At 44.7% G+C, this 20,201-nt stretch overlaps 1 protein-coding gene across 4 annotated transcripts in view; it reads left to right on the top strand.

The window, feature by feature from the left end:
* Cabyr (calcium binding tyrosine phosphorylation regulated) overlaps positions 1-19,911 on the top strand; it is a 22,696-nt gene extending 2,785 nt beyond the window's left edge. Inside the window, exons 1-5 of one of the 4 annotated variants that reach the window (XM_023720349.1) lie at positions 7-157; positions 257-310; positions 15,268-15,612; positions 18,303-18,909; positions 19,772-19,911. In XM_023720349.1, the coding sequence (XP_023576117.1) occupies positions 13-157; positions 257-310; positions 15,268-15,612; positions 18,303-18,904 (1,146 nt within the window). In that variant the 5' untranslated portion in view covers positions 7-12 and the 3' untranslated portion in view covers positions 18,905-18,909; positions 19,772-19,911. The other 3 variants (XM_023720348.1, XM_012515694.2, XM_023720350.1) reach the window with 3 other exon arrangements.
* Positions 19,912-20,201: the final 290 nt, after the last annotated feature.

Genomic DNA, 20,201 nt, shown 5'->3' with positions numbered 1-20,201 from the left:
ACATCTACCAAAATGATTTCAAAGTCCAGACTTGTCGTACCCTATGGCCTCAAGACTCTGCTTGAGGGTGTTAGCAGAGCTATTCTCAAAACCAATCCATCAAACATCACGGAGTTTGCAGCAGTTTATTTTAAAGAGCTTATATTGTTTAGAGAAGGTTTGTTATTGTTTTAGATTATATATTTGTTGCTTTAAAAAAGCATTCTGAGTTGCAAATTTTATGTATCTGTATTTAATTTCTGTACTTATTTTTCAGGGAATAATTCTCTGGATATAAAAGATCTAGTTAAACAATTCCATCAGATTAAAGGTGAGTACCACCAGCAGTGACCCTTTTAATGATGTTGGTTTTAAGTTACTGTGAAAGTGCTAGAATATATTCATATTTAGGACTGATGGTAACAAGTGTTGTATTTGAATAATCATAGTAATCATTTGTGTATAATCACACCAGTGCTTTGTTTTGATTAAATCAGTTAAAAACAAAAAAACTAGGGGCTACCATTTTGGAAGATTCTAAATCTTTTCTTTTTTAAAGAAACATTTTTGGGCCAGGGAGATGGCTCAGTAGAATAAGCGCTTCCCTGGCAAGTGCAAGGGCCTAAGGTCAATCCCCGGTTCCATTAAAACAAAAGAAAAAAAAAAAAACACTTTTGCAAACCACTTGGTACAGTGAATGTACATGAATGCTTTGACCAGGGTTGCCTCAGACCCTTCCCAGTCTGCCAGCCTGTGCGAAAGTGTGGTGAAATTTGACTTATAGTAAGATATGTCACCTAGTGAAGTTTCACAGGTTAAGCATTCATAATTTTTAAAATCATTTATTTATTTATTTACTTGGTACAGGGTCTCACTACACAACTTGGACGGGTAATGATCCTCTTGTTTCAGCCTCCCCAGCCCTGGGATTACAGGCATGTGCCACCACCCCTGGTTTCAGTGGCCAGCACAGCAGGGACCAGCAAGGCATGCGGTACTAGGGATTGAACCAGGGTCCTTGCACATACCAGGCAGGCATTTAGATCGCTGAGCTATCTCCCCAGCCCTTAAGTATTCATAATTTGAAAAGCTTCAATACTGTAAAATCCAAAAAGGGGAACATACACAATGCTCAGAAAGTTTTGGAGTTTAGAGCATTTCACATTTTTAGATTTTAGATTCAGCCATTAAAGATTATGCAAATATTCTCAAACACTAATTTTCTGAAATTGAGACACATTAGGTCCCAGGGATTTCACACAAGGTATACTCAAAATTCTTGGCCTTATTGAAAAGCCCCCCTGCACACACCATGGGTCCTATCAGTTTAGAGAATATGTGAATTAGATGTCTCTGATCCGTTTTTTACATAACAGTGGTCTCTTTCTGCATGTGCTGGACACCGACATAGTGCATATATCTGCTTAGAAGGAGGTCCTGTTTGTGTACATGTACAGATTGTCCATCTTATGTGAGTAGAACCAAATGAAACTGTGTTGGTAGAGGAGCAATGAAAATGTTGGAGGAGAGAAAAAGACAAAATTTAATGAAAATTTGGAAAATCATAAGCAAAAGAGGATTTAATGGTCCAACCCCCAAGGACAGGCATGTCTAAAAGAATGGTATAAAAAACTTTGCAGAATTTCAGGAGGAGGTAAAATGAAGACTTGCAGCCAGTGTGGGACATAAATGAGCAATTCTTACTACATTGGCTGACCGACATTTTAGAATATGGTCATAGAGTATACAGAAGGAAGGACCTATGAGTGCTCGGCCAACTTCCCCTGCCATAGTAGCTACAAGTTAGGAACAAGACTAAGAGAATGGAACTCATAAGGGTTTGAGCCTACAGTGGAGAAGATGCCACAAGACTAAGAATGGCAGAGATAAGCATTTGAAGAAGCAGAGAATGAAATGCCATGGTTCAGGAAATGCTTTAGTCTGGCTGCTTCCTGGTGGTACATTTTTAGTTCACTGGAGGCAACAGGCCCAGGGTTTGGTTTTTGCCATCCACAGCTGTTTGTAGATGTGCAAGAACATCAACCACCCTTCCCTTCTCTTCCCTGTGTGTCTGGTTTCCCAGCTCATCAGGTTATTATTTGTCTTCTGCACCTGACAGTATGAGGCATGTGCAGTCTTCCTGTTTGAAAAAAAGATGACATAGTCAGTGAATCTATAGAGTGGGAGATAACTAACAGCTTTAGATTTAATTTGTTTCCTGAATTTATCCATCATTCATTTTAGCAAGTGAACTAAATGAGATTTTAATCCAGATAGGTCAAGGTCTTTGAATCCCAGGATTCAAAATTAAGAAAATTAATGAAGGATCCACACTTTGATAGGAGAAAAGGATAGGAGATGCGTAAGCTTTTATCCTCAGAGATCTCAAGGAGTTGGACCTATGGCACTCATAATCCTGAGAGCAGGCTCAGTCTGTTAGAAACAGATTGTAGAAATGTACACTGCTTGTGCTCACTTCCTGGAAAGGTGGGAAGGTAACATGAAGGTAGTGGCCAGAAAGAATTCAGAGTTTAGCGTTTTTAATACCAGTTTGGCTCACACATGTGTGTTTCTTCTGTTGTCATCCCCAGTGTCTTAGTGGACAAACAGTACTCACTAACTTAAGTCCTGTCATAGAGATTGCATGAGTACGTACGTGTGGGAAGCACTTTCAGGGCTAAGGGTGGACTATCCGAGGATATACAGGCACCAGAGGATCCTACTTGCTAGGCCTTTTCCTCTCTAGAGGGGCATGCTGCTATCTTCTGCTTTAATTCTCTACCTGGTGTTCCTGTGGGAGTTCCAAGTAAACTTGGCTGCATGTTTTTCCAATAAAACAAGTATGAAATATGTAACGTTTATTACATGTATCCTAGTTTTGCTTATGGACATAGTTCCTGTAATGCTCCTAGATTTTCACTGACTTACAAGTTGTGGAAACATCATTCTTTGAGAACTGTCAGCTGACCCTTACTCTAGAATTTCAGTCTCTTCCGCATGAGATGAGTCTAAAGTTTGAACCAGCTATTGGTTCCAGAACTTGTGATCGGGGCAAGGTAACTGCCACCTCTAGTATACTAGTGCCCCCTAGTGTCCCTGATACAAGGTACAGGCATGAGTTTTGTAAGGGCACTCGGATGTTGTGTTCCCCGGAGTTCTTTCCAAACTGATTAGTTTGCTGCCTGAAAGCATCACTGTATGCTGCTTGCATGTGCGTGTGCATTAAGTTGTCCCCACATGCACATGTCATTGAGTCGTATGCTTCATTCTGAGATTCTTCCTAGAAAGCACCAGTAGCTGTCATCATAACGCAGAAGTGCTTACCCATCTCCCCCATTGCTTCCAAGTTTTATGCGCAGTCAGGTAATGAAGGAGGAAGAACCAGATGCAGAAGCAAACTTGTGACTTTTCTGTCATCTTCCCAGAGCCTTGCGTCTTTCGTGTGATCCCTGGCGCTGCGCAGGGATGGCACGGTGGCCTTTCACCTGGTACACCCATTGCCAAAGCAGCTTGGGCTGAGAAACTCTTTCTTGGGCCTTCCTCTTTTTGCCTCCCACCTGCAGTTGAAGCAGATCCTCATTACCATTTGAACCAGGGACAGAGCCCAAAGCTTCAGTCCTCCCAGGATAATTTCTTTATCTTAATAAGATTTAAAGCTTGGGTGATGTTTAAAACAAAAGGAATCATTCCCTTAAATTTCCTCTCTATATGCTAGGAAGAGAAGGAAGGAATAGAATTTACATTTATTGAAAGATCTGTTTTGTTTTAGGCATTTATATTATTTATATTTATTATATATATTTTTTATATAAATATATAAATATATATTTATATTATTTATTATATATTTATATTTATAAACTGTATGATATAGATGACATTGCAGCTTTACTCAAGAGGCATGGAAATAACTAAATAACTCCTAAGTTTATAAATGCTAAGAAATCACTGGAGTTGGAATCTGAACTTTGATCTCCCTGGTAGGGTGGCTTATGTTTTCCACATTGTAAAGTAACACTCTAAGATCTCTCTGGAAAAACCTTATTGAATTCAGGGAGTGATGCAAGAGGAATTGGGTTTCTTTTATCCATCATCTTTTACTATTTCACCTCTAACTTATCACCTTCTTTTGTGGCAAGGCCAGAAGGCACTAATTCTGATCTTTATACTACTCATGGCAGTCCCTGCCTTGCTACCACTAACAGCCTACCCCCTAAGCCAGGTGTGTCTAGTTTCCACAGTTGTCCTCAAGGAAGTAGGGACAGAGGTACTCACCTCTTTTGAAAACAATCAAGGCTAAACTCTGGGACTGGAGGTGTAGCTCCATGGTACAGCATGTGCTCACCATGTATAAGGCCATGAGTTCAACCTCAGCACCATCAAAAAGAAAAAATTATACCTGGTCCTTAACTTACTTTACTAACTGATCCTGGCTATTTCTTGGTTTGGCCATATAATAGTAATAGCAGTTATGAATTGCTGCTGATCATTGGGCTCAGTTTCTTTCTTTCTTTCTTTTTCTTTTTTTATGGAACTGGGGATTTGAACTCAGGTCCTTGCGCTATCCAGGGAAGCGTTTATTCCACTGAGCCATTTCTTCCGGTCTTGGCTCAGTTTCAATTCCTGTGTGGTGTCATAGTGGTTAGCCTTGGTGTTAAATATTTGCTTCTATTGTTTACTTGTTTTAAGTGATCTTGAATTAACTTTTTTTTAATTGAATTAACTCTTAAACCAAATTCTGTTGTTAGGCTTTATTTGGTTACTATATAGTAGTTGTCCATGTTTAAAGCCAAGGGCTACACCTATCGTAGGCCTATCCAGAGGCAAATTTAGGAGGCTTTGGCGCCAAGCCTGGGCACTTTTTCAAGGACACCTATCCTGATTCATAAGCAGGGATAGGTGCTGTGTCTCAGTGGCCCATTTATTTCTTCAAGTCTTGTATTTGCCTAGGTAGACTGGTGATGATTTGTATGAAGGAGATAATTTTATTAAAATCTAGTGTTTATTTTCATTATTTGGTAGTGATTGTGGGAGAGAGACTGGTCCTTTATGCTTTTCCATGGTGGTAAGATCAGTCAGCTGGGGAACCATTTAACATGTTCACGGGGGGCCATAATTGTTCAGTCTCACTGCTGGGTGGCTTGGACTTCAGGTGCTACATGCATGACCCATGGTGCAACTTGTACAAAGGGATCTAATCACTTTTATGAGTCTTTTTACTAATATAATTAATAAAAAGCCTCGTGATGGGAGAGTTCGGTTGTACTGCTTACTGGTGGATCAAGCCAGCAGGAAAGGTATAAAGAAGGCTACATAAATTACTGCGCAAATGGTGTGGTCACGAATTGGGGTTGGAGTGCCACAACAGGGACCAGGAACATAGGGCACACACACAGCCCAGCAGGAAAGCTGAGTGAGCAAGCTAGGGTGCCAAGGGGAGGTCAGGAGCACTAGAAGACAAGGCACAAGTCATGAAAGGACATCTTTGCTTTGAGCTTCATAGCTTTATAATCCAAAAAAATTGATAGCTTCCTATGGTCCAGAATCCAAATTCTTCAGTATTGTGGGAATATTTCTGAAATATTTTAGTGTGCTTGGATTTCAGATCCTTCCTAATTATTCTTGCTTGCTGTGTTGATTGCTACCCATAGCAGCATTCATTTGCTTTAGGGAACTGGCAAATACAGCTCAGAGCAGGGAAGTAATTATTCTGTATTGGGTTTCCACAGTGCATAGTGAGCAAGCTTTAGTTTTCTCAGAGACTGTTCTTACTGAGAGAAGATGTTTGTCTTAAAATTCCCAGGGCTGAGTGTTAAGAGTCAAACCTATCAGAATCAGATTTTTACTTTGTATAAGCGAGAGTAGGGAAAGAGACGGTCTTATATAAACTTGCTTCTTGCTGTGAGGCAAAGGACAATGGAAAATCCTTCCTCGTAATGGATCTGTGGTGCTGGGATGTGGGGATAGCCTAAAATCCACTAGTAAAAGGAAGGCAGGTAGACTCTTGAGTCAGCACTGCCTAAAGCCTGATGGCAGCCTTGCTCTTCGCCTTCCTGGGCACTGGAAAAGAGTGCGTGCCACATGGGCAAGCTACGTGTATGTGCGGTGCTGCACATAGCACCACACGTGCTTTGTTCAGCCATCTACTCAGTAGTTCTCCTATGTCAGGTGACCCATACATTTTTTAAAAAAATACACAGGGTCTTGCTATGCACTTCAGACTTGTGGTGATCCTCTTGTGTCAGCCTCCCCAGTGCTGGGATTATTGGCATGCCCCACCATGCCTGGTTTCTGGCCCGCACAGCATGCCTAGGGTTCCAGGGCCACATGGCATGCAGTACCAGGGATTGAACCCAGGTCTTCGTGCTTGCCAGGCTGGTGCTTATGCCACTGAGCTATCTCCCCATCCCTCTATAAACATTTAATGAGAGGCCTGCATTGAAGCAAGTGATTGGAAATAAGTCATTTTGCAGATGGCCTGTGGCTATTCTACTGGTTTTTTATGCTCTGGATCTGGCTTTGAGTAGGTCCAGATATTGTTGGATTGTCTCAGTAACTGACCAAGGAATTGGGACTGAAAAGGTGAAGTCAGCAGAGGATAGGACATAATATCCAAGCTAGGAATAAGATAAAAATGTGCACCTTGACCTTAGATGCTGCAGAGGACCAAATTAGGAATGAACTTTCCCAGTACTTAAGGGAAGCAAATAAGGCACATTTTCCAGAAAGTTGGAAACAACGTGCACAGTAGCTACAAGGTCAGAGACCAGCACACCATCAACCCAGGTTGTTCCACCATCCAAGGTAACTGAGAGAAAAGGACATTTAGGCCCAAGGCCGAACTTACCTAGTACTTGGAGTCCCTCTTTAGAAGGAGGGCATTTGATAAGGGAGTGATGTTTCCCAAAACTCAAAAGAGATTTTAAAATCAAGAAAATTCTACCACTGGAAAATGAGTGTTTTAATGTAAGATCAGTCAAAGTGAAGTGAAGAAATGCTTTCTGGGAATGCCTAAGTCAGTGTATGTAAATCCGGCTCCCTCTACCAGAGCATGCAGGCTGTGCTTGCTGCACCTAGCGTCTCTTACCTTTCAGTTGCCCCTCTTGTGCCTTCCTAGGTGTTATGTGCCAGATGCTGACACTGTCATCTCAGGAAAATGAGGAGGATCTGCAGGTTGCCTGATTTAGGCTTATGCTGCTTTCCCCTCTGGAGTTCATTTCTCTCCCCTTTCCATCTTTCAAATTCTGTGAAATTTGAAAAATTGCTAATTCTGTACAATTCCACCTTTCGAACCTCTGCCTATGTTACTTGCTGCAGTGCTGGCCATCACACCTGGGGCCTCATGCGGGATGGGCAAGTCTCTGCCACCAAGCTGCATCCCTGGCCCTAAGCCCTGTGTACTCAAGGTCTCATTCATTATTTTCCTTAGAAAGTCTTAAAATTCCTGACAACTGCCACATCTTATGGTAGGTAAAATTCAATGGGAGAGGAAAAGGCTTTAGTTTTGGCTATGATGGAATTGTTGATATTGAACTTACTTTCCTTGTGCCAAGCACACATAAAAATGATAAATTGAAAGTAGTCCAAGGCTGGGGATATAGCTCAGTGGCATAAGTGCCTGCCTGGCAAGCACAAGATCCTGAATTCCAGCCCCTCCCCACGAAAACCTGGATACTTAGGAAGTGGGATCGATGGGAATTTGGACCCATATCTATCCTTTTTACCCCAGGGTATTTTTCAGATTCTTATACCAGAAAACAGAACCCAAACAACAGCAGAAATCTCTCTGGGAAGAGATACAGACAGGCAAACTTTGGGGTTATGAGTGTGCCTGAGATTTGAGTGGCAGGAAGCCAGAGAGGAGGGATTTGCGCTGACGGACTGGAAAAATATTGCCTCTGCTTTGGTCCATTTCAAACTGAGCTTGTTCTTGTGTGGAGTAAGACCTGAGGTGGTTTAGCAGGGAAAAGTTAGGATTTCAGAAGGGCTGCTGTGCTGGGAGAGGCTTTATAGCCTGGGCTTAGCCAAAAGGAAGAGACTTCTGGGAAACCTTGGTAGTTCAGTTGAGAGCATAGAAAGGTCACACCCTAGGGATACAGGAAAGGTTAGGATTTAGAACCAAGCTGAAATACGCCTACTATAAAAAAGGCAACCAAGTCTCCAGAGTACCCAATTGATCTGTCTTTATTAAAATTATGCATAGAAAATATAAACTGAGACAGTGTAGTGTGTCCCTTACAGTTGGCAGTATGCAATTAGAAATTACAAGGCATTCAAAGGAGCAGGCAGAAGCACTTCTGCATCACGGGATAAAATGTGAAACAGCAGTAGAAGAGGGCTCAGAGAAAGTCCAGGCGCTGTGACCTGAGCGCTGGAAAGAACCAGGGTGTCTTGAGAAGCCAGAAAATAAAGCTAGAGAACCTCGACAGTGTGAGAATCCATGATGAGTGCCTGCAGCTATTAGCTTCTACAGTAAGAAAGAGAAAGAGGTTATCCCATAACTACAAAATGAATTTACTATATGTATTTACTGGCAGAAAACAGAATTGGAAAACTAAAAAACAGGCCAAGTGACAACCACCATACTAACACATAGAGAGACACAGTGTACAGGATGTGTAGTGGCACTATCATGGGTGTAAGATGTGTCACGAGAGTTATAGGGGAAGAAAAGAGCCTAAGTGGAAAGAAGTCTCTGGATGAATAATGGCTGAAAAGTCTAAAGGGATCAGCTCACAGACTGAAGAGATGTGGTGAACTCGAAGCGGGAGAAATTGGAGATCCACACTCGTGTACAGTGAAACGACTGAAACTGGGACAAAATCACAAGTGGCGAGGGGTGAAAGAACCATTCCTTTCAGAAGAACAGTAAGACACATAGCCTCTTCTAGATGAGAACTGCAGAGGCCAAAAGAGCAGAATGACATCTTCAAGGTACCACAAGTGAAGCTGCCAAAACAACTTAAGAGAAAATACACTTTTAAAAATGAAAGTAAGTTGCCGGGGAGATGGCTCAGTAGAATAAGCGCTTCCATGGCAAGCTCAAGGGCCTGAGTTCAATCCCCGGTTCCCGCCCCCCGCAAAAAAAAAAAAAAAAAGAAAGAAAGAAAAGAAAGCAAAATATAGACATATTCAGGATAAAAACCTAGAACATCCATTGCCGTTAGACCTGTTCAACAAATACTTTCAGAGTAACTTATACACATACTGAATACAAGGAAATGCCATACACCTGGTAATGTGTGCGCAGCAAAGTGACAGCACACGCAGGCCCCCACCTCTACAATCAGGGCTAGGACGGTAAGATAATAGCAAAGAATACACTAGGGGCCAGTGAAATAGCTCAGTGGCACGTGTGCCTGCCTGGCAAGTACAAGGTGGTGAGTTTGATTCCTGGTACAAAAAAAAAAAGTGTGAAACTATAGATCACATGATTGTGATATAGAAAATCCAAAGTAATTCTCCTCCTCCTCCTCTAACTAGGTATCCTTACTCTACAGAGAAAAGAGGATGTATGAGACACAGCCCAGATTTTATGGGCAGTAAGTTTTTTAAAAATATATATTACTATTTTATTGTCCTAAATCTTAATGCAGGAAGTCCTGGTGAAGGCCGGCCAGATAGGTCAGCAGATTAAAGTGCCTTCTTAGGCAGACTCAGGGATTAGGGTTCGATCCCCAGCATGTGGGGCATGTTGAGCCAGCCACTGAGACTGGGCATGGTGGCTTGCCTGTAATCTCAGTGCTTGGGAGGCTGAAAACGGGAGAATCACTATGAGTCTGATCTGTATAGTGAGACACTATAGACACTGTACTAAATACATAAGTCCTGGTAAGGAGTTTATAAAAGCATAGAATAGGAATACACTGTGCCTTATACCACACCCTCCTCTGCCATATTTCTTTACTGCTTCTAATTTACACCCTGCATCGCTCAGGAGCAGAAAAGTAACACTGACTTGAAGAGAATGAGGCCCTGGCAATGTTTGTCCTGCTGTGATGTAGTGATGTGCCACCTGCAACATCACATGCGGAGTAGGGTGTGGGCTCCTTCACGCCTCCCTGTGTTACATCTGTGTTCCTGTCAGGAAAGAGAAAGTTGTGGCACTGGTGATGCTCATTCCTTCCATTAAGGAAAATTCTTGTGAGCCCACTAGCACAATTCCACCTGTGGCCCAGGGCCCAAGGGAGGCCCATCCAGGTTCTAGTGAGGGGTCAGAACAGAGCTGGCTTGTGGAGGCGCTGCGCTGCTGCCCAGGTGCTCTGTGGCCAGCCTGGCGCTCCTGTGTGCTGCAGGACACTGGGCATCATCTTGGCTTCCCAGACACTGAGACACCTGCAGATGCCCCCCACGCCTGCTACCTTTAGGTTCTCAAGGGAAATGGTTCCCACTCGAGAATCACTGTGCGTCACTTAGTGGTTTATCCCCAGGGACTGGGTAAGGTGCTGCCTCAAACCTTGTTAAGATGCTCCCAGGGATGCATAAGGAGACATGACTGCTATTCCACCCACATTGCTTTAATTCTTTGTCTTAATTGAGAAAAGAGATTTGGGTAAAGTTGTGTGTGGTGGGGTGCTGGTGGGTAGTGGGGAGAAGAAGGGATAGAAATAAATCCAAAGTAGAGGGAGGGGTAAATCACAGAGATGCCAAGCTGCATTTGCTATTGTTCCACTCAGCCCAGAATAGTTTGATAACTGAGTTGGAAAACCAACAGGAAAGAGAAGGCAAAAACAGACTTGGCCTGGAGAAAGTGACCTAGAATCCACCTGAGGCTGCCTTTCCAGAAAGGTCATTCCATCTTCTGCCTTCCACCTGCCACAGTGCACGTCACCAGTGCCTGTCCCACCACCTCCTCTCTTTTCCAAAGCTGAATAAAACTGGCCTAAAGGCCACTGTACCTTGGGATGCTTTTAGTCACTGCACTGACCACACTGTCAGGCACCTACTTTGTACCACTGGCCTTCAAAAGACTCAACTCTGTTTTTCACCTTTGCTTTGTCAATATCTGTCATGTCATAGACATACAGGGAAGAGAAGAGACACAGACCATTTAACTCACTGTCTAGCATTCTCATCCCAGCCAGCTGCACACACGCTGGTTGGAATTTTTTTCTTTTCTTTTAATTTATTTGGTACAGGATCTCACTATGCAGCTCAGACTTGGTGATTCTCCTGTTTCAGCCTCCCCAGCACTGGGATTATAGGTGTGTGCCACTATGCCCGGTTTCAGAGGGGTGCACCCGGGGCAGGGCCAGCACAGCATGCCATTTTGGGGATCAAACTCAGGTGGGTCCCTGTGCTTGCCAGGCAGCCACTTAGACTGCTGGGCTATCTCCCCCGGCCTGGAATATTTTTTAAGATTTTAAACTCCCAAGTCTGACTATAAGCTCTGGCATAGGTTCCCCACTCCCAACCCTGTCAGGCCGCTCCTGGCTCCTGTGCCACACTGCTGCTTACTCTTCGATGGTCTGTGACCACTTCATGGTCCCCTTGGGTGCAGGGTGTGCCTTTTTCCTTATGCTTCCCTGGGAGTTTTATACCTGGCACCCCAAGTGTCCATGTGAGTTCTACCTGTTGCAAGAGCTACTGTGTGCTTAGAATTTACCTCAGTCTTTTTGTTTCTATGGAAAAATCAGGATTTTGCAATGAATTTCAGTCTGATTTGATTTCTTAAAAACTCCTACAAAAAGGAAGGGCTTTTATTCTGTTCCCAACACTGAGTCTGCGTGGGTTTGGGCATCGTTAGTCTAAGGAGAATCAGCTCACGGAGGTCGTAGTGGGTGCTAGTGCTGATAAAACTATTGCACCTACCCAGGACACAACTTTAAGAAAGTTTTCTTCACACATCTCAAGGTTACAAATCAGGAGCTGTTGAACCTGATCAGGCTTTAAAGCATTATAGAAAGCTCTTTACCATAAACAGGTGTCAACTGGTTCAGTATAGTTTATATGTTGCATGTGCATATGGTAACTGGTGTTTGTATGTTTGCTAACATTCTGTCGTACTACATGCTAAGCAAAGTTAAATGGCTCTTGTACTTTCAAAAACACAAAAAACAAAACAAAACTTAAGGTGTCCCCTCCCTTTGGTGGTACTGAGGGTTGAATTTGGGCCATTCAAGCTGAGCTATATTCCCAGCCCCTATTTTTTTTTTTTTTTTTTTTGGCTGGCTCAGGCTGCCTTAAGGGTGGGTCTGGTAAGGCAGGTGGTGGAGGGGATTGAACCATGGTATCTTGCACCTGGCTGCATTTGCATGAGTAGGCGCTCAAACAGCTAAGCTAACTGGAAGCCCCCACCCCAGCCCTTTTTATGTTTTATTAAGATAGGGTCTTATTAGGTTCCCTGGGGTGGGTTCAAATTTGAGATCCTCTTGCCTCAGCCTCCCAGAATGTTGAGATTACACACAAACTGTTTTTTAAAAAAATTGTAAAGCACATCTACTCAAAAAATTTACATGTCATTCATATAGGGGGAAAAAACCCTAACCCTGTATTGTACCACTGAGTTTTGCAAATTGCCAATTTAACTTTAATCAAAGTTAATTTTAGAGTTCTAGAACTTTAAATTTGACATATTTTCAAATCAAGTCTTCACAAAACTCTTGAGGTAAGAACTGGAATCCCAGCTTCACAGACAGGAGGCCAAAGCTCAGAAGAGTTGACCTGGTGGCGCAGCTACTACATCACAGCTGGCCCCGATGCCTAGGCCCTTTCTTGTGTATTTGTGGGCAGAAGCTGGGGAAGAAAGCAGCATCCTGAATTTCCTGATAACTGTTCCTGAGCGCAGTACACAAGCTTTGCTTTGCCCTAATAGTCATTATTTAGTAGGGAACTTCTGTAGAGAATAATGTATTAAGTCTTGCATTTTCAACATTAAAAATTTAAATCATCTTATCTCTTAGGGCTAATGTCTTAGGTAAGTTCCTGGTGTGGCAGAGCTCTGAGACATTTTCAAAAGGGCAGTGGACCCTCCCAGAATTGCCCAAGTATGTCCCAAAAGCCCTTGTCCTGTAGGCCTAAGGCAGGGATGGCAGACCTCATAGAGCTTTCAGTGATGGAGACAGCTTGCTAGGCCATGTGTGGTAGATTCCCCACCATAATCTAAGGGAGCATACTCAGGGATGCCTCATGTTAGCATCGGGTGGTCAGTCCGGTCAGCCAGCCTGGAGCTTTGCTCTTGTCTTGTCATCTGCTCCAGCAGACCTCCAGCTTGCCCACAGAGGACCGAGCGGCCTTGTGGGGTCACAGGGTGGGGTGGGGCCCAGAGGACATCTGTCAGCTTTCAGCGCCTCTGTGCTCTGGCCCCTCGGCAGCTGGCAGCCTGCTGCTGCTTATTAGTGCTGGCTGCTAAGTGGAGCACGAGGCTCCCTGGAGGTCTGGGCCCACTCAGGCGAGGCTGGCTTTGTGCCTGGACCTCAGGGATGGCGCGCACTCAGTGTTCCTGCCCACTGCCTGCCTAGCAGTGGCCTGTGCACTGGTTCTGTGATCATCGTCTGCCCTTTCTCCTGTTTGCCATGTGAGGCTGGTGGGAAAGTGTGGGGGAGGGAATGTCGACCTGCCTGAGTCTCGACTGTTTCAGACAGAAGTTCCAGCCACATCTAGCCTGTTGGTGGACACTTGCCTCCTGTCATGCAGCAGCCATGTCTCTGCAGGCTGTGGCACAGCTGAGATTGTTCTTGTGTCATTTCCTTCCCTTAGCTCTGATTCCTTTTGGGGAATCATCACCAATGACCTCTGCTCCCTGCACTCGAACAGCTGGGATCTTGCAATTAATCTGGCCTTTTAAATTTTAGTAAGGGTCTACAGGGTCTCACTACATAGATCGGACTCCTAGTGATCTGCCTGTGTTCAGCCTCCCAAAGAGCTGGGATTACAGCTCTGGGCATGTGCCACCATGCCCAGTCTCAGTCGCTGTCTCAGTGTGCCCCAAGGTGGGGCGGGGCCAGCAGGGGCTATGTCTGCCTAAGCAAGTGCTTTACTCCACTGAGCTATTTGGCCAGCCCTCTTAATTTTTATTTTATTATTTTTTGGCCTTTCATTGTAATGAAAATATTTTTTGTAGCTCTTTGACTCAAAATCATGAAAGTAACTCCTTTTGTTTTAAAAGGGCTTTTTCCTTTTCCCAGTTCTCAAGTCTATTTAGGAATGGTGCTTTTTTAACTTATATTTGTGTGTCTCTGTTACCTGCCCTGATGATTGTAATTGGTCCCATCTTAATCCATCATTAGTGACACCTGACATTTAGTCATATGGATTGGCAGTTAAAGTGGAAAGAGATAAAATGTGATTGTTCTGAACAAGGTACCAGAGAGTACACATAGGTTTTGTTTTTTTGAAATTTTTCTATTCACAAGCATGTAGTGTTCATACTCGGGAGACACCTTAATTGTACAGAATTTACAAGAAACTAGCAGCCAATGTGGAGTAAGGCTCACAGGGCTCTGTCCTTTGGAGAGCAGGTAAGCCTGTGAAAACACACCACCAAGTGAAAGAACCAAACTGATTCTGTAAGCCTCTCCCTAGGAGACTGCTCAGTACGCACATTGCACTCTGGGGGTGGACCAGCTGTGGGGGTGAAGGACAGAAGAGGTTACACTCCCCCTCCAGCTCCTCTTGCCCTTCCAGGATGCAGGCACTTCCCTCGGGCCTGAGGATTCAGAGTCCACCCCTGAACTTGGAGCTTGCTGCCTTCTCCTCCTGTTTGGGTCAGTGTGATTCTGACAGCACGACCACGCCTGCCAGCTGCTGCTGCCGCATCAGGGTTAGATAATGTCGCTTCCTAACGCAAAAACTCCCAGGGTGCTCCAGTTTGCCAATTCATTGTTACACTTGGTTCACTCCTTTTCTTAAACTGAGGAACGCCTTTATTCATGGCAGTACATGTCATTACTGAAGATTTCATTTACTGCCCGAGTTGGTCTTTTGTTTTCCTGTTATCCTGCTTACATGGACTTTGGATTATGAGCTTTTTCCATGGACGTTTCCAGTTCCTTTTTTCTAGGAACAATTACTTGTTTTTAGAAACAACATTACGGTCTTCCTGGTGACCAGTTTAGGATTGTATGGATTATAGTTTTCCCAATGTGATGTTTATGGTCACTTATTTCTGAGGAAGTGAACTGAGGATCTTAGCTGGTAAGGACAAAGAAGGTTTCATTATCCACACAAAAACACAGATGCTGGGAAATAAAGCGGAAACTTGTATTTTTGTTACTTGAAACTATCATTGCTGTCTTTAAAATTCTTTGAGGAATATATGCTAATTAACCCATTCGCTGTGATCTTTAGTAGAGAAATGGTCAGAAGGAATGATGCTGGAGAAGAAACTAGAGCGTTTAAAAGAATGTGAAGGAACATCTGTGGTCTTCCAAGAACCTACACGGATGGAAAAATGCACAGACACAGAGGAGGACAGTGTTTCGGGACCACAGTTCATCAACAAAACCACCCAGTTTCCACTAGTTAGCACAGAGTGCCTGCAACCTGAGGCGGCAGCTGACGTGGTCCGCAGTCCCTCCAAGCCAGCCACGCCCAAGGCCACCACCCCACCCCGCTCACCATCTCCAGCTCCCGTCTCGGCAGAGTTCGCTTATGTCCCAGCTGACCCGGCTCAGTTTGCCACTCAGATGCTAGGTAATGTTGCATCTACTCATTCTCATGAATCTGATGTGTTAATGGTGGACACGGCAACCAGTATGCCCATTTTTATGGAGGAGGTGCTGAGCACAGAGGTTGCTGAAGAAGTGGTGGTGACTGCTCCTCTGGCGTACCCTGGAGAGGTGCGGGTGGTAAGCCAAGCATCTGTGCAGTTAGATGTGGGTCCTAAAGCTAAAGACCGAGAGGTTGAACCATCAGCGGCTTCCTCAGTCCCCTTGCAGGATGAACAACACCCTCCTGTTTATGATCAAGCTCCCCAGGCCCCTTTGCAGGCTGATGCCCAGGTCACCTCAGCCCTTCGTGTATCATCCATATATGACGGTGTGCCTGTCACTGAAGGAGTTGTAATCTTCCCTATTACTGAAAAGCAGCCATCACCACCAGGTAGCCCCAGACTTGTAGTGTATGAGATGCCCACAGGCATGTGCAAAAATCCTGTAGAGTCTGCACAACCTGCAGCACTGGAGACTGCAGGTTCCCCGCCCTTGGTCCACGTAGAGGTAGAAGCTGTAGTCCTGCTCTCTGATCCCCCTTTTCAAGGCCAGCCAGAGGCACCTGAAAAGCCCCTGGATGCAGAGGACCTTATCAAGACAGGCCCGGGAAAGTCTCTGCACTTTGAAGTGGAGATTATGTCAGTAGAACCTGACACACCTGGGCAGAACTCACCCCAAGACACAGAGGGTGAAGCAGTGCTCCCAGGGGCGACTGCACAGTCATCTAGTGGCCCCTTCTCTCCAGTGCTAGAAGGTCTTACTGAGCTGCAAGTGCAACCAGAAGGGGAGGCAGCACCTGACCAGGTTTGGTGAGGCCAGGTAAGACAATCAGATGGATGTTTCCATGTTGTATTTCAGGTCACTGTCTAGGTAGGCTCCCCGTAGGTTAGGTGAGCTTTTGTTTTCAGTAATTTTTTTATATGCCAAATCTACTAAAAAGCTTTGTCGTATTTAAGATTTTACTCTTAGGAGTGATTTTTAAAAGAGACATTCCCAAGGTCTGGTCGTCCACACTTTATTTGTGCTTTTGGACTTACTACATTGTGAACATCAAAGCCTATGCCCACAAAACTATGTGCCTGTAGCAAAACTGCTAGAGGTGTTAGTTTCCCATTCTCACCTGTGAATGTAAGGTCTAACTACAGCACTGCATTTACCTGGGCTTGGCATTTAAAATGTGAAAGAAATGGTGGTGTGTTGGACTGCTTTCGTAGTAGGTCAGGAACACTCTGCATCCAGGTCTGAGGTGTGACTCCAGCAGCAGCGCCTGCCTGTGGCTTCCCAGCAGGGGCAGGTGGCCCCTGGGCTGCAGTTCCCAAGACTGGCTTCCTGTGGTCAGTCTCAGGTGCCCCACCAAGCTGCGTTCTTGGCTGCTCAGCTGCTGCCCGTTTCTCTGTGTCACAGACACAGTGTGACCTCTAGCTCCATCTGAGTATAGCCCTTGGGTCTGCCCACCCTCTGCCCCCTGTAGACACCTCAGATCTGGATGGACAGGGACATGCAGGAGCTGCTCCCCCCACTCCTGCTATAGGAACTCTCAACTCTTGACTCCAGCCAGAATGATCAAGAAGTATGACCAAAGCAGGTTTTAGAAGAGATTCTCTAGCAGAGTGTCAGGGATTCAGACGGCTGCAAAGCTAGAGGGCAGTGCTGGGCACACAGCCTGGGGCTTCAGCTGCACAGGAGGCAAGTCACTGTATTCAAGTACTTAAATGTTTCTAATGTACAACATAAAAACCCAAAAAACCCAGCTGTCCTACAAATACACGGACTAAGTTCTCAAATGCCAGGGTGAGAAAACTTAGGAGTTGGATATATTTTCTGATACGGAAAGATCAGCTCAGAGTACCTGAGGCTGTGGAAGACACAGCGACTGCCTCCTGTACACAGTGGTCATCATTCTCTTCCGGGAAGAAAAAGGCGTCAGATGGCCTAGTGCCCCAAAGAGAAACTCCTGCATCAGGAACCTTTTCCCTAGGCCCATCTTCCTCCCAAACAACAGTGCCTGTCTGCAGAAGGCAGGTCATGGGTGGCACATCTAGACCTCTGTTCTTGAACAACCAGCCTTTCACTGCCAGGTAGGACCCAGGATTTCAAGCTGTGCTGGAGAAGGAAGCAGATTCTGGGGGTGCTGAATCCTGGATGATGTGATATTTTGTGTGTGGTAGGAGATAACAGTGCCTGGAAGGGCCAGACTAGGGGACCAAGTGACAGCGAATCCTGACTTCTCTGGGAAAGAAAATCACTGCGCAGAGGCAGCAACACTCACTTGAGTGGCCTCCCACACTCAGTTGACTTTTGGGAAGCCAAGGCCGTGCTAGCAATCCTCCTGAGGATCCCATAAAGGCCATGTCTAAAGTGTAAGAACCTGGAAACAGCGACTTAGAATGAGATTGCTTTTGGAGCTGCAACTCCAGTGTCCCTGCCGGTCACTAACACAACACTGTCCTCCTCTTCCTACTGTTCAGAATCATTCTTTCACATTACCAGACATAACTTACTTCGCTCTCTATAGCATGCTTTATGGCACATATTACTACAGCTGTAAAAATATAGTAAAATGTTTACAAAACTGCAAATGTTTGTGAAATTTTTTTACAAAGATTACTGTGCATAGCACCTGATACAGAGACCAAACCTTTAATACCTGCAAATTTTGTGTTTCTTTTATAGCAATAGCAACAAGCGAAGCAGGACAACCACCACCATATTCTAACAACATGTGGACTCTTTATTGTCTAACTGATATGAATCAACAAAGCCGCCCATCACCGCCACCTGCACCTGGGCCTTTCCCCCAAGCAACCCTCTATTTATCTAATTCTAAGGATGCCCAGTTTCTGCAGCAGAATTCACCAAAAGTTACTTCTACTTACGTGATGATGGATGACAGCAAGAAGACCAGTCCCCCACCTTTTATTTTAGTGGGCTCAAATGTTCAGGAAGTGCAAGATTGGAAGTCTCTTCCCGGACACGCTGTTGTCTCCCAGGCAGATGGCCTGAAGAGATTTGCTACAGTCCAAGTGCCCATTGCTGTCGCTGCAGACCAGAAATTCCAGAAACACGCCCAGAGTCCCCAGAATGCCAGTCCTCCTACAAGTGGGCACGAGGGCCACAGGCCACAAAGCCCAGTCTTTCTTTCTGTTGCTTTCCCAGTAGAAGATGTAGCTAAGAAAGGCTCAGGATCTGGTGACAAACACACTCCTTTTGGAAGTTACGGTATTGCTGGAGAGATTACTGTGACCAGTGCCCATGTGCGTAAAACAGAACCTTAAATCCGGTAGGTATTTTTTCCTGCCGTGCCACAGAGGCCTTCACATACTTGCGCGCTCTGCATTTTGATATGTCAACCTGGAGATTTAAGATATTTTAAAAAACTGAATTGATAATAATACTTGAGTCGGGGCATATTTAATTTGATGGGTTGTCTCCACCTGCCTACTAGTTATTAATAAAGGCCCAATATGTGATCCAAGCAACCTTGTCACCTCTGCCTATGTGGTAGATTGAGAGATGCAGTATTATAGCAGGCTGAGGCCAGGGGGAGGAGCACGGGGAGAGCAGGCAAGAGCTCAGGCTGTGGGATTATCCATGGCGTACACAGTGGCTTCTCTGGAGACACTGAAGAGGTAAAGTGACAACTAGAATGGAGTTCTCAAAGCCTCAGTTCTCAGTACTTACTGTCTCGAATGCCAACTATTGGGTACAGACCACGGAACCTACACAGTGGGCAAGACAAGGACAGGATGTGAAGTATAGAGCCCGCCTTTCATGGTTACCGTAGGCCTCTTCTGGCCAGGCGGCTGGCTGAGGTAGGAAACGCTAGGATCCCTTAGTGTGAAAGCATGCTAACCAAGAGGTTAGAGCCGCAGGAGGCCGAGCCTTGCATTTCTGCTCCTGTGTAGTTCACTTGTTTACATTCCCAACAGATGCCAAAAATGACACCAAATCATCACTCAAGATGGAGTCTGCCACCAAGGGTATCAATAAACTTCCTGCAGGCACTAAACCTTATATATGTGCTTATTTTATAATATAGGAGGCACAAACCAGTGAATGCCAAATCCTAAATCTTTTTCAGATTTGTGAAGAGCACTTCCAACCCTTGTATACATTTTTAAAACCACTCTCCTTCGACCCAGGTCCAAGTTCTTCAGCCAGGTATCCCTAGCCCGATTCTCTGCATTCAGAATGATGGAAACGAAGCCTCTACAAAAATCTGCTACCCAGAGACTGCTAACTGCCCGCTCACCTCTTCTTTGAGGACAGTGTTGTTAATGTACCATTTAAGGAGATCACGTTTTTGGAACATTCTAAAGCCTTTATTTAGCATCAGATAGATTATTTCATTATAACACTTGTTAACATCAAGACAGCAATTAAAGTAATTTACTGGCAGCTACCTAAGGCCCCGTACCAGTATCTCAGTCTGGGATGTGAGGGGGATAAATACTGTAAGATTAATATGCCCCAATTAAAGGGGCAAAGCTACTGTACAGTAGGTCTCCATACATATTTTAAGTACACAGGTACCTTACAAACTGGAAATGCACAAGACCTCCTTTTACATAG

Source organism: Octodon degus, unplaced genomic scaffold, assembly GCF_000260255.1.
Source record: "Octodon degus isolate 3935 unplaced genomic scaffold, OctDeg1.0 scaffold00075, whole genome shotgun sequence".
NCBI lineage: Eukaryota > Metazoa > Chordata > Mammalia > Rodentia > Octodontidae > Octodon > Octodon degus.
This window is presented reverse-complemented; position numbering and strand designations above follow the sequence as displayed.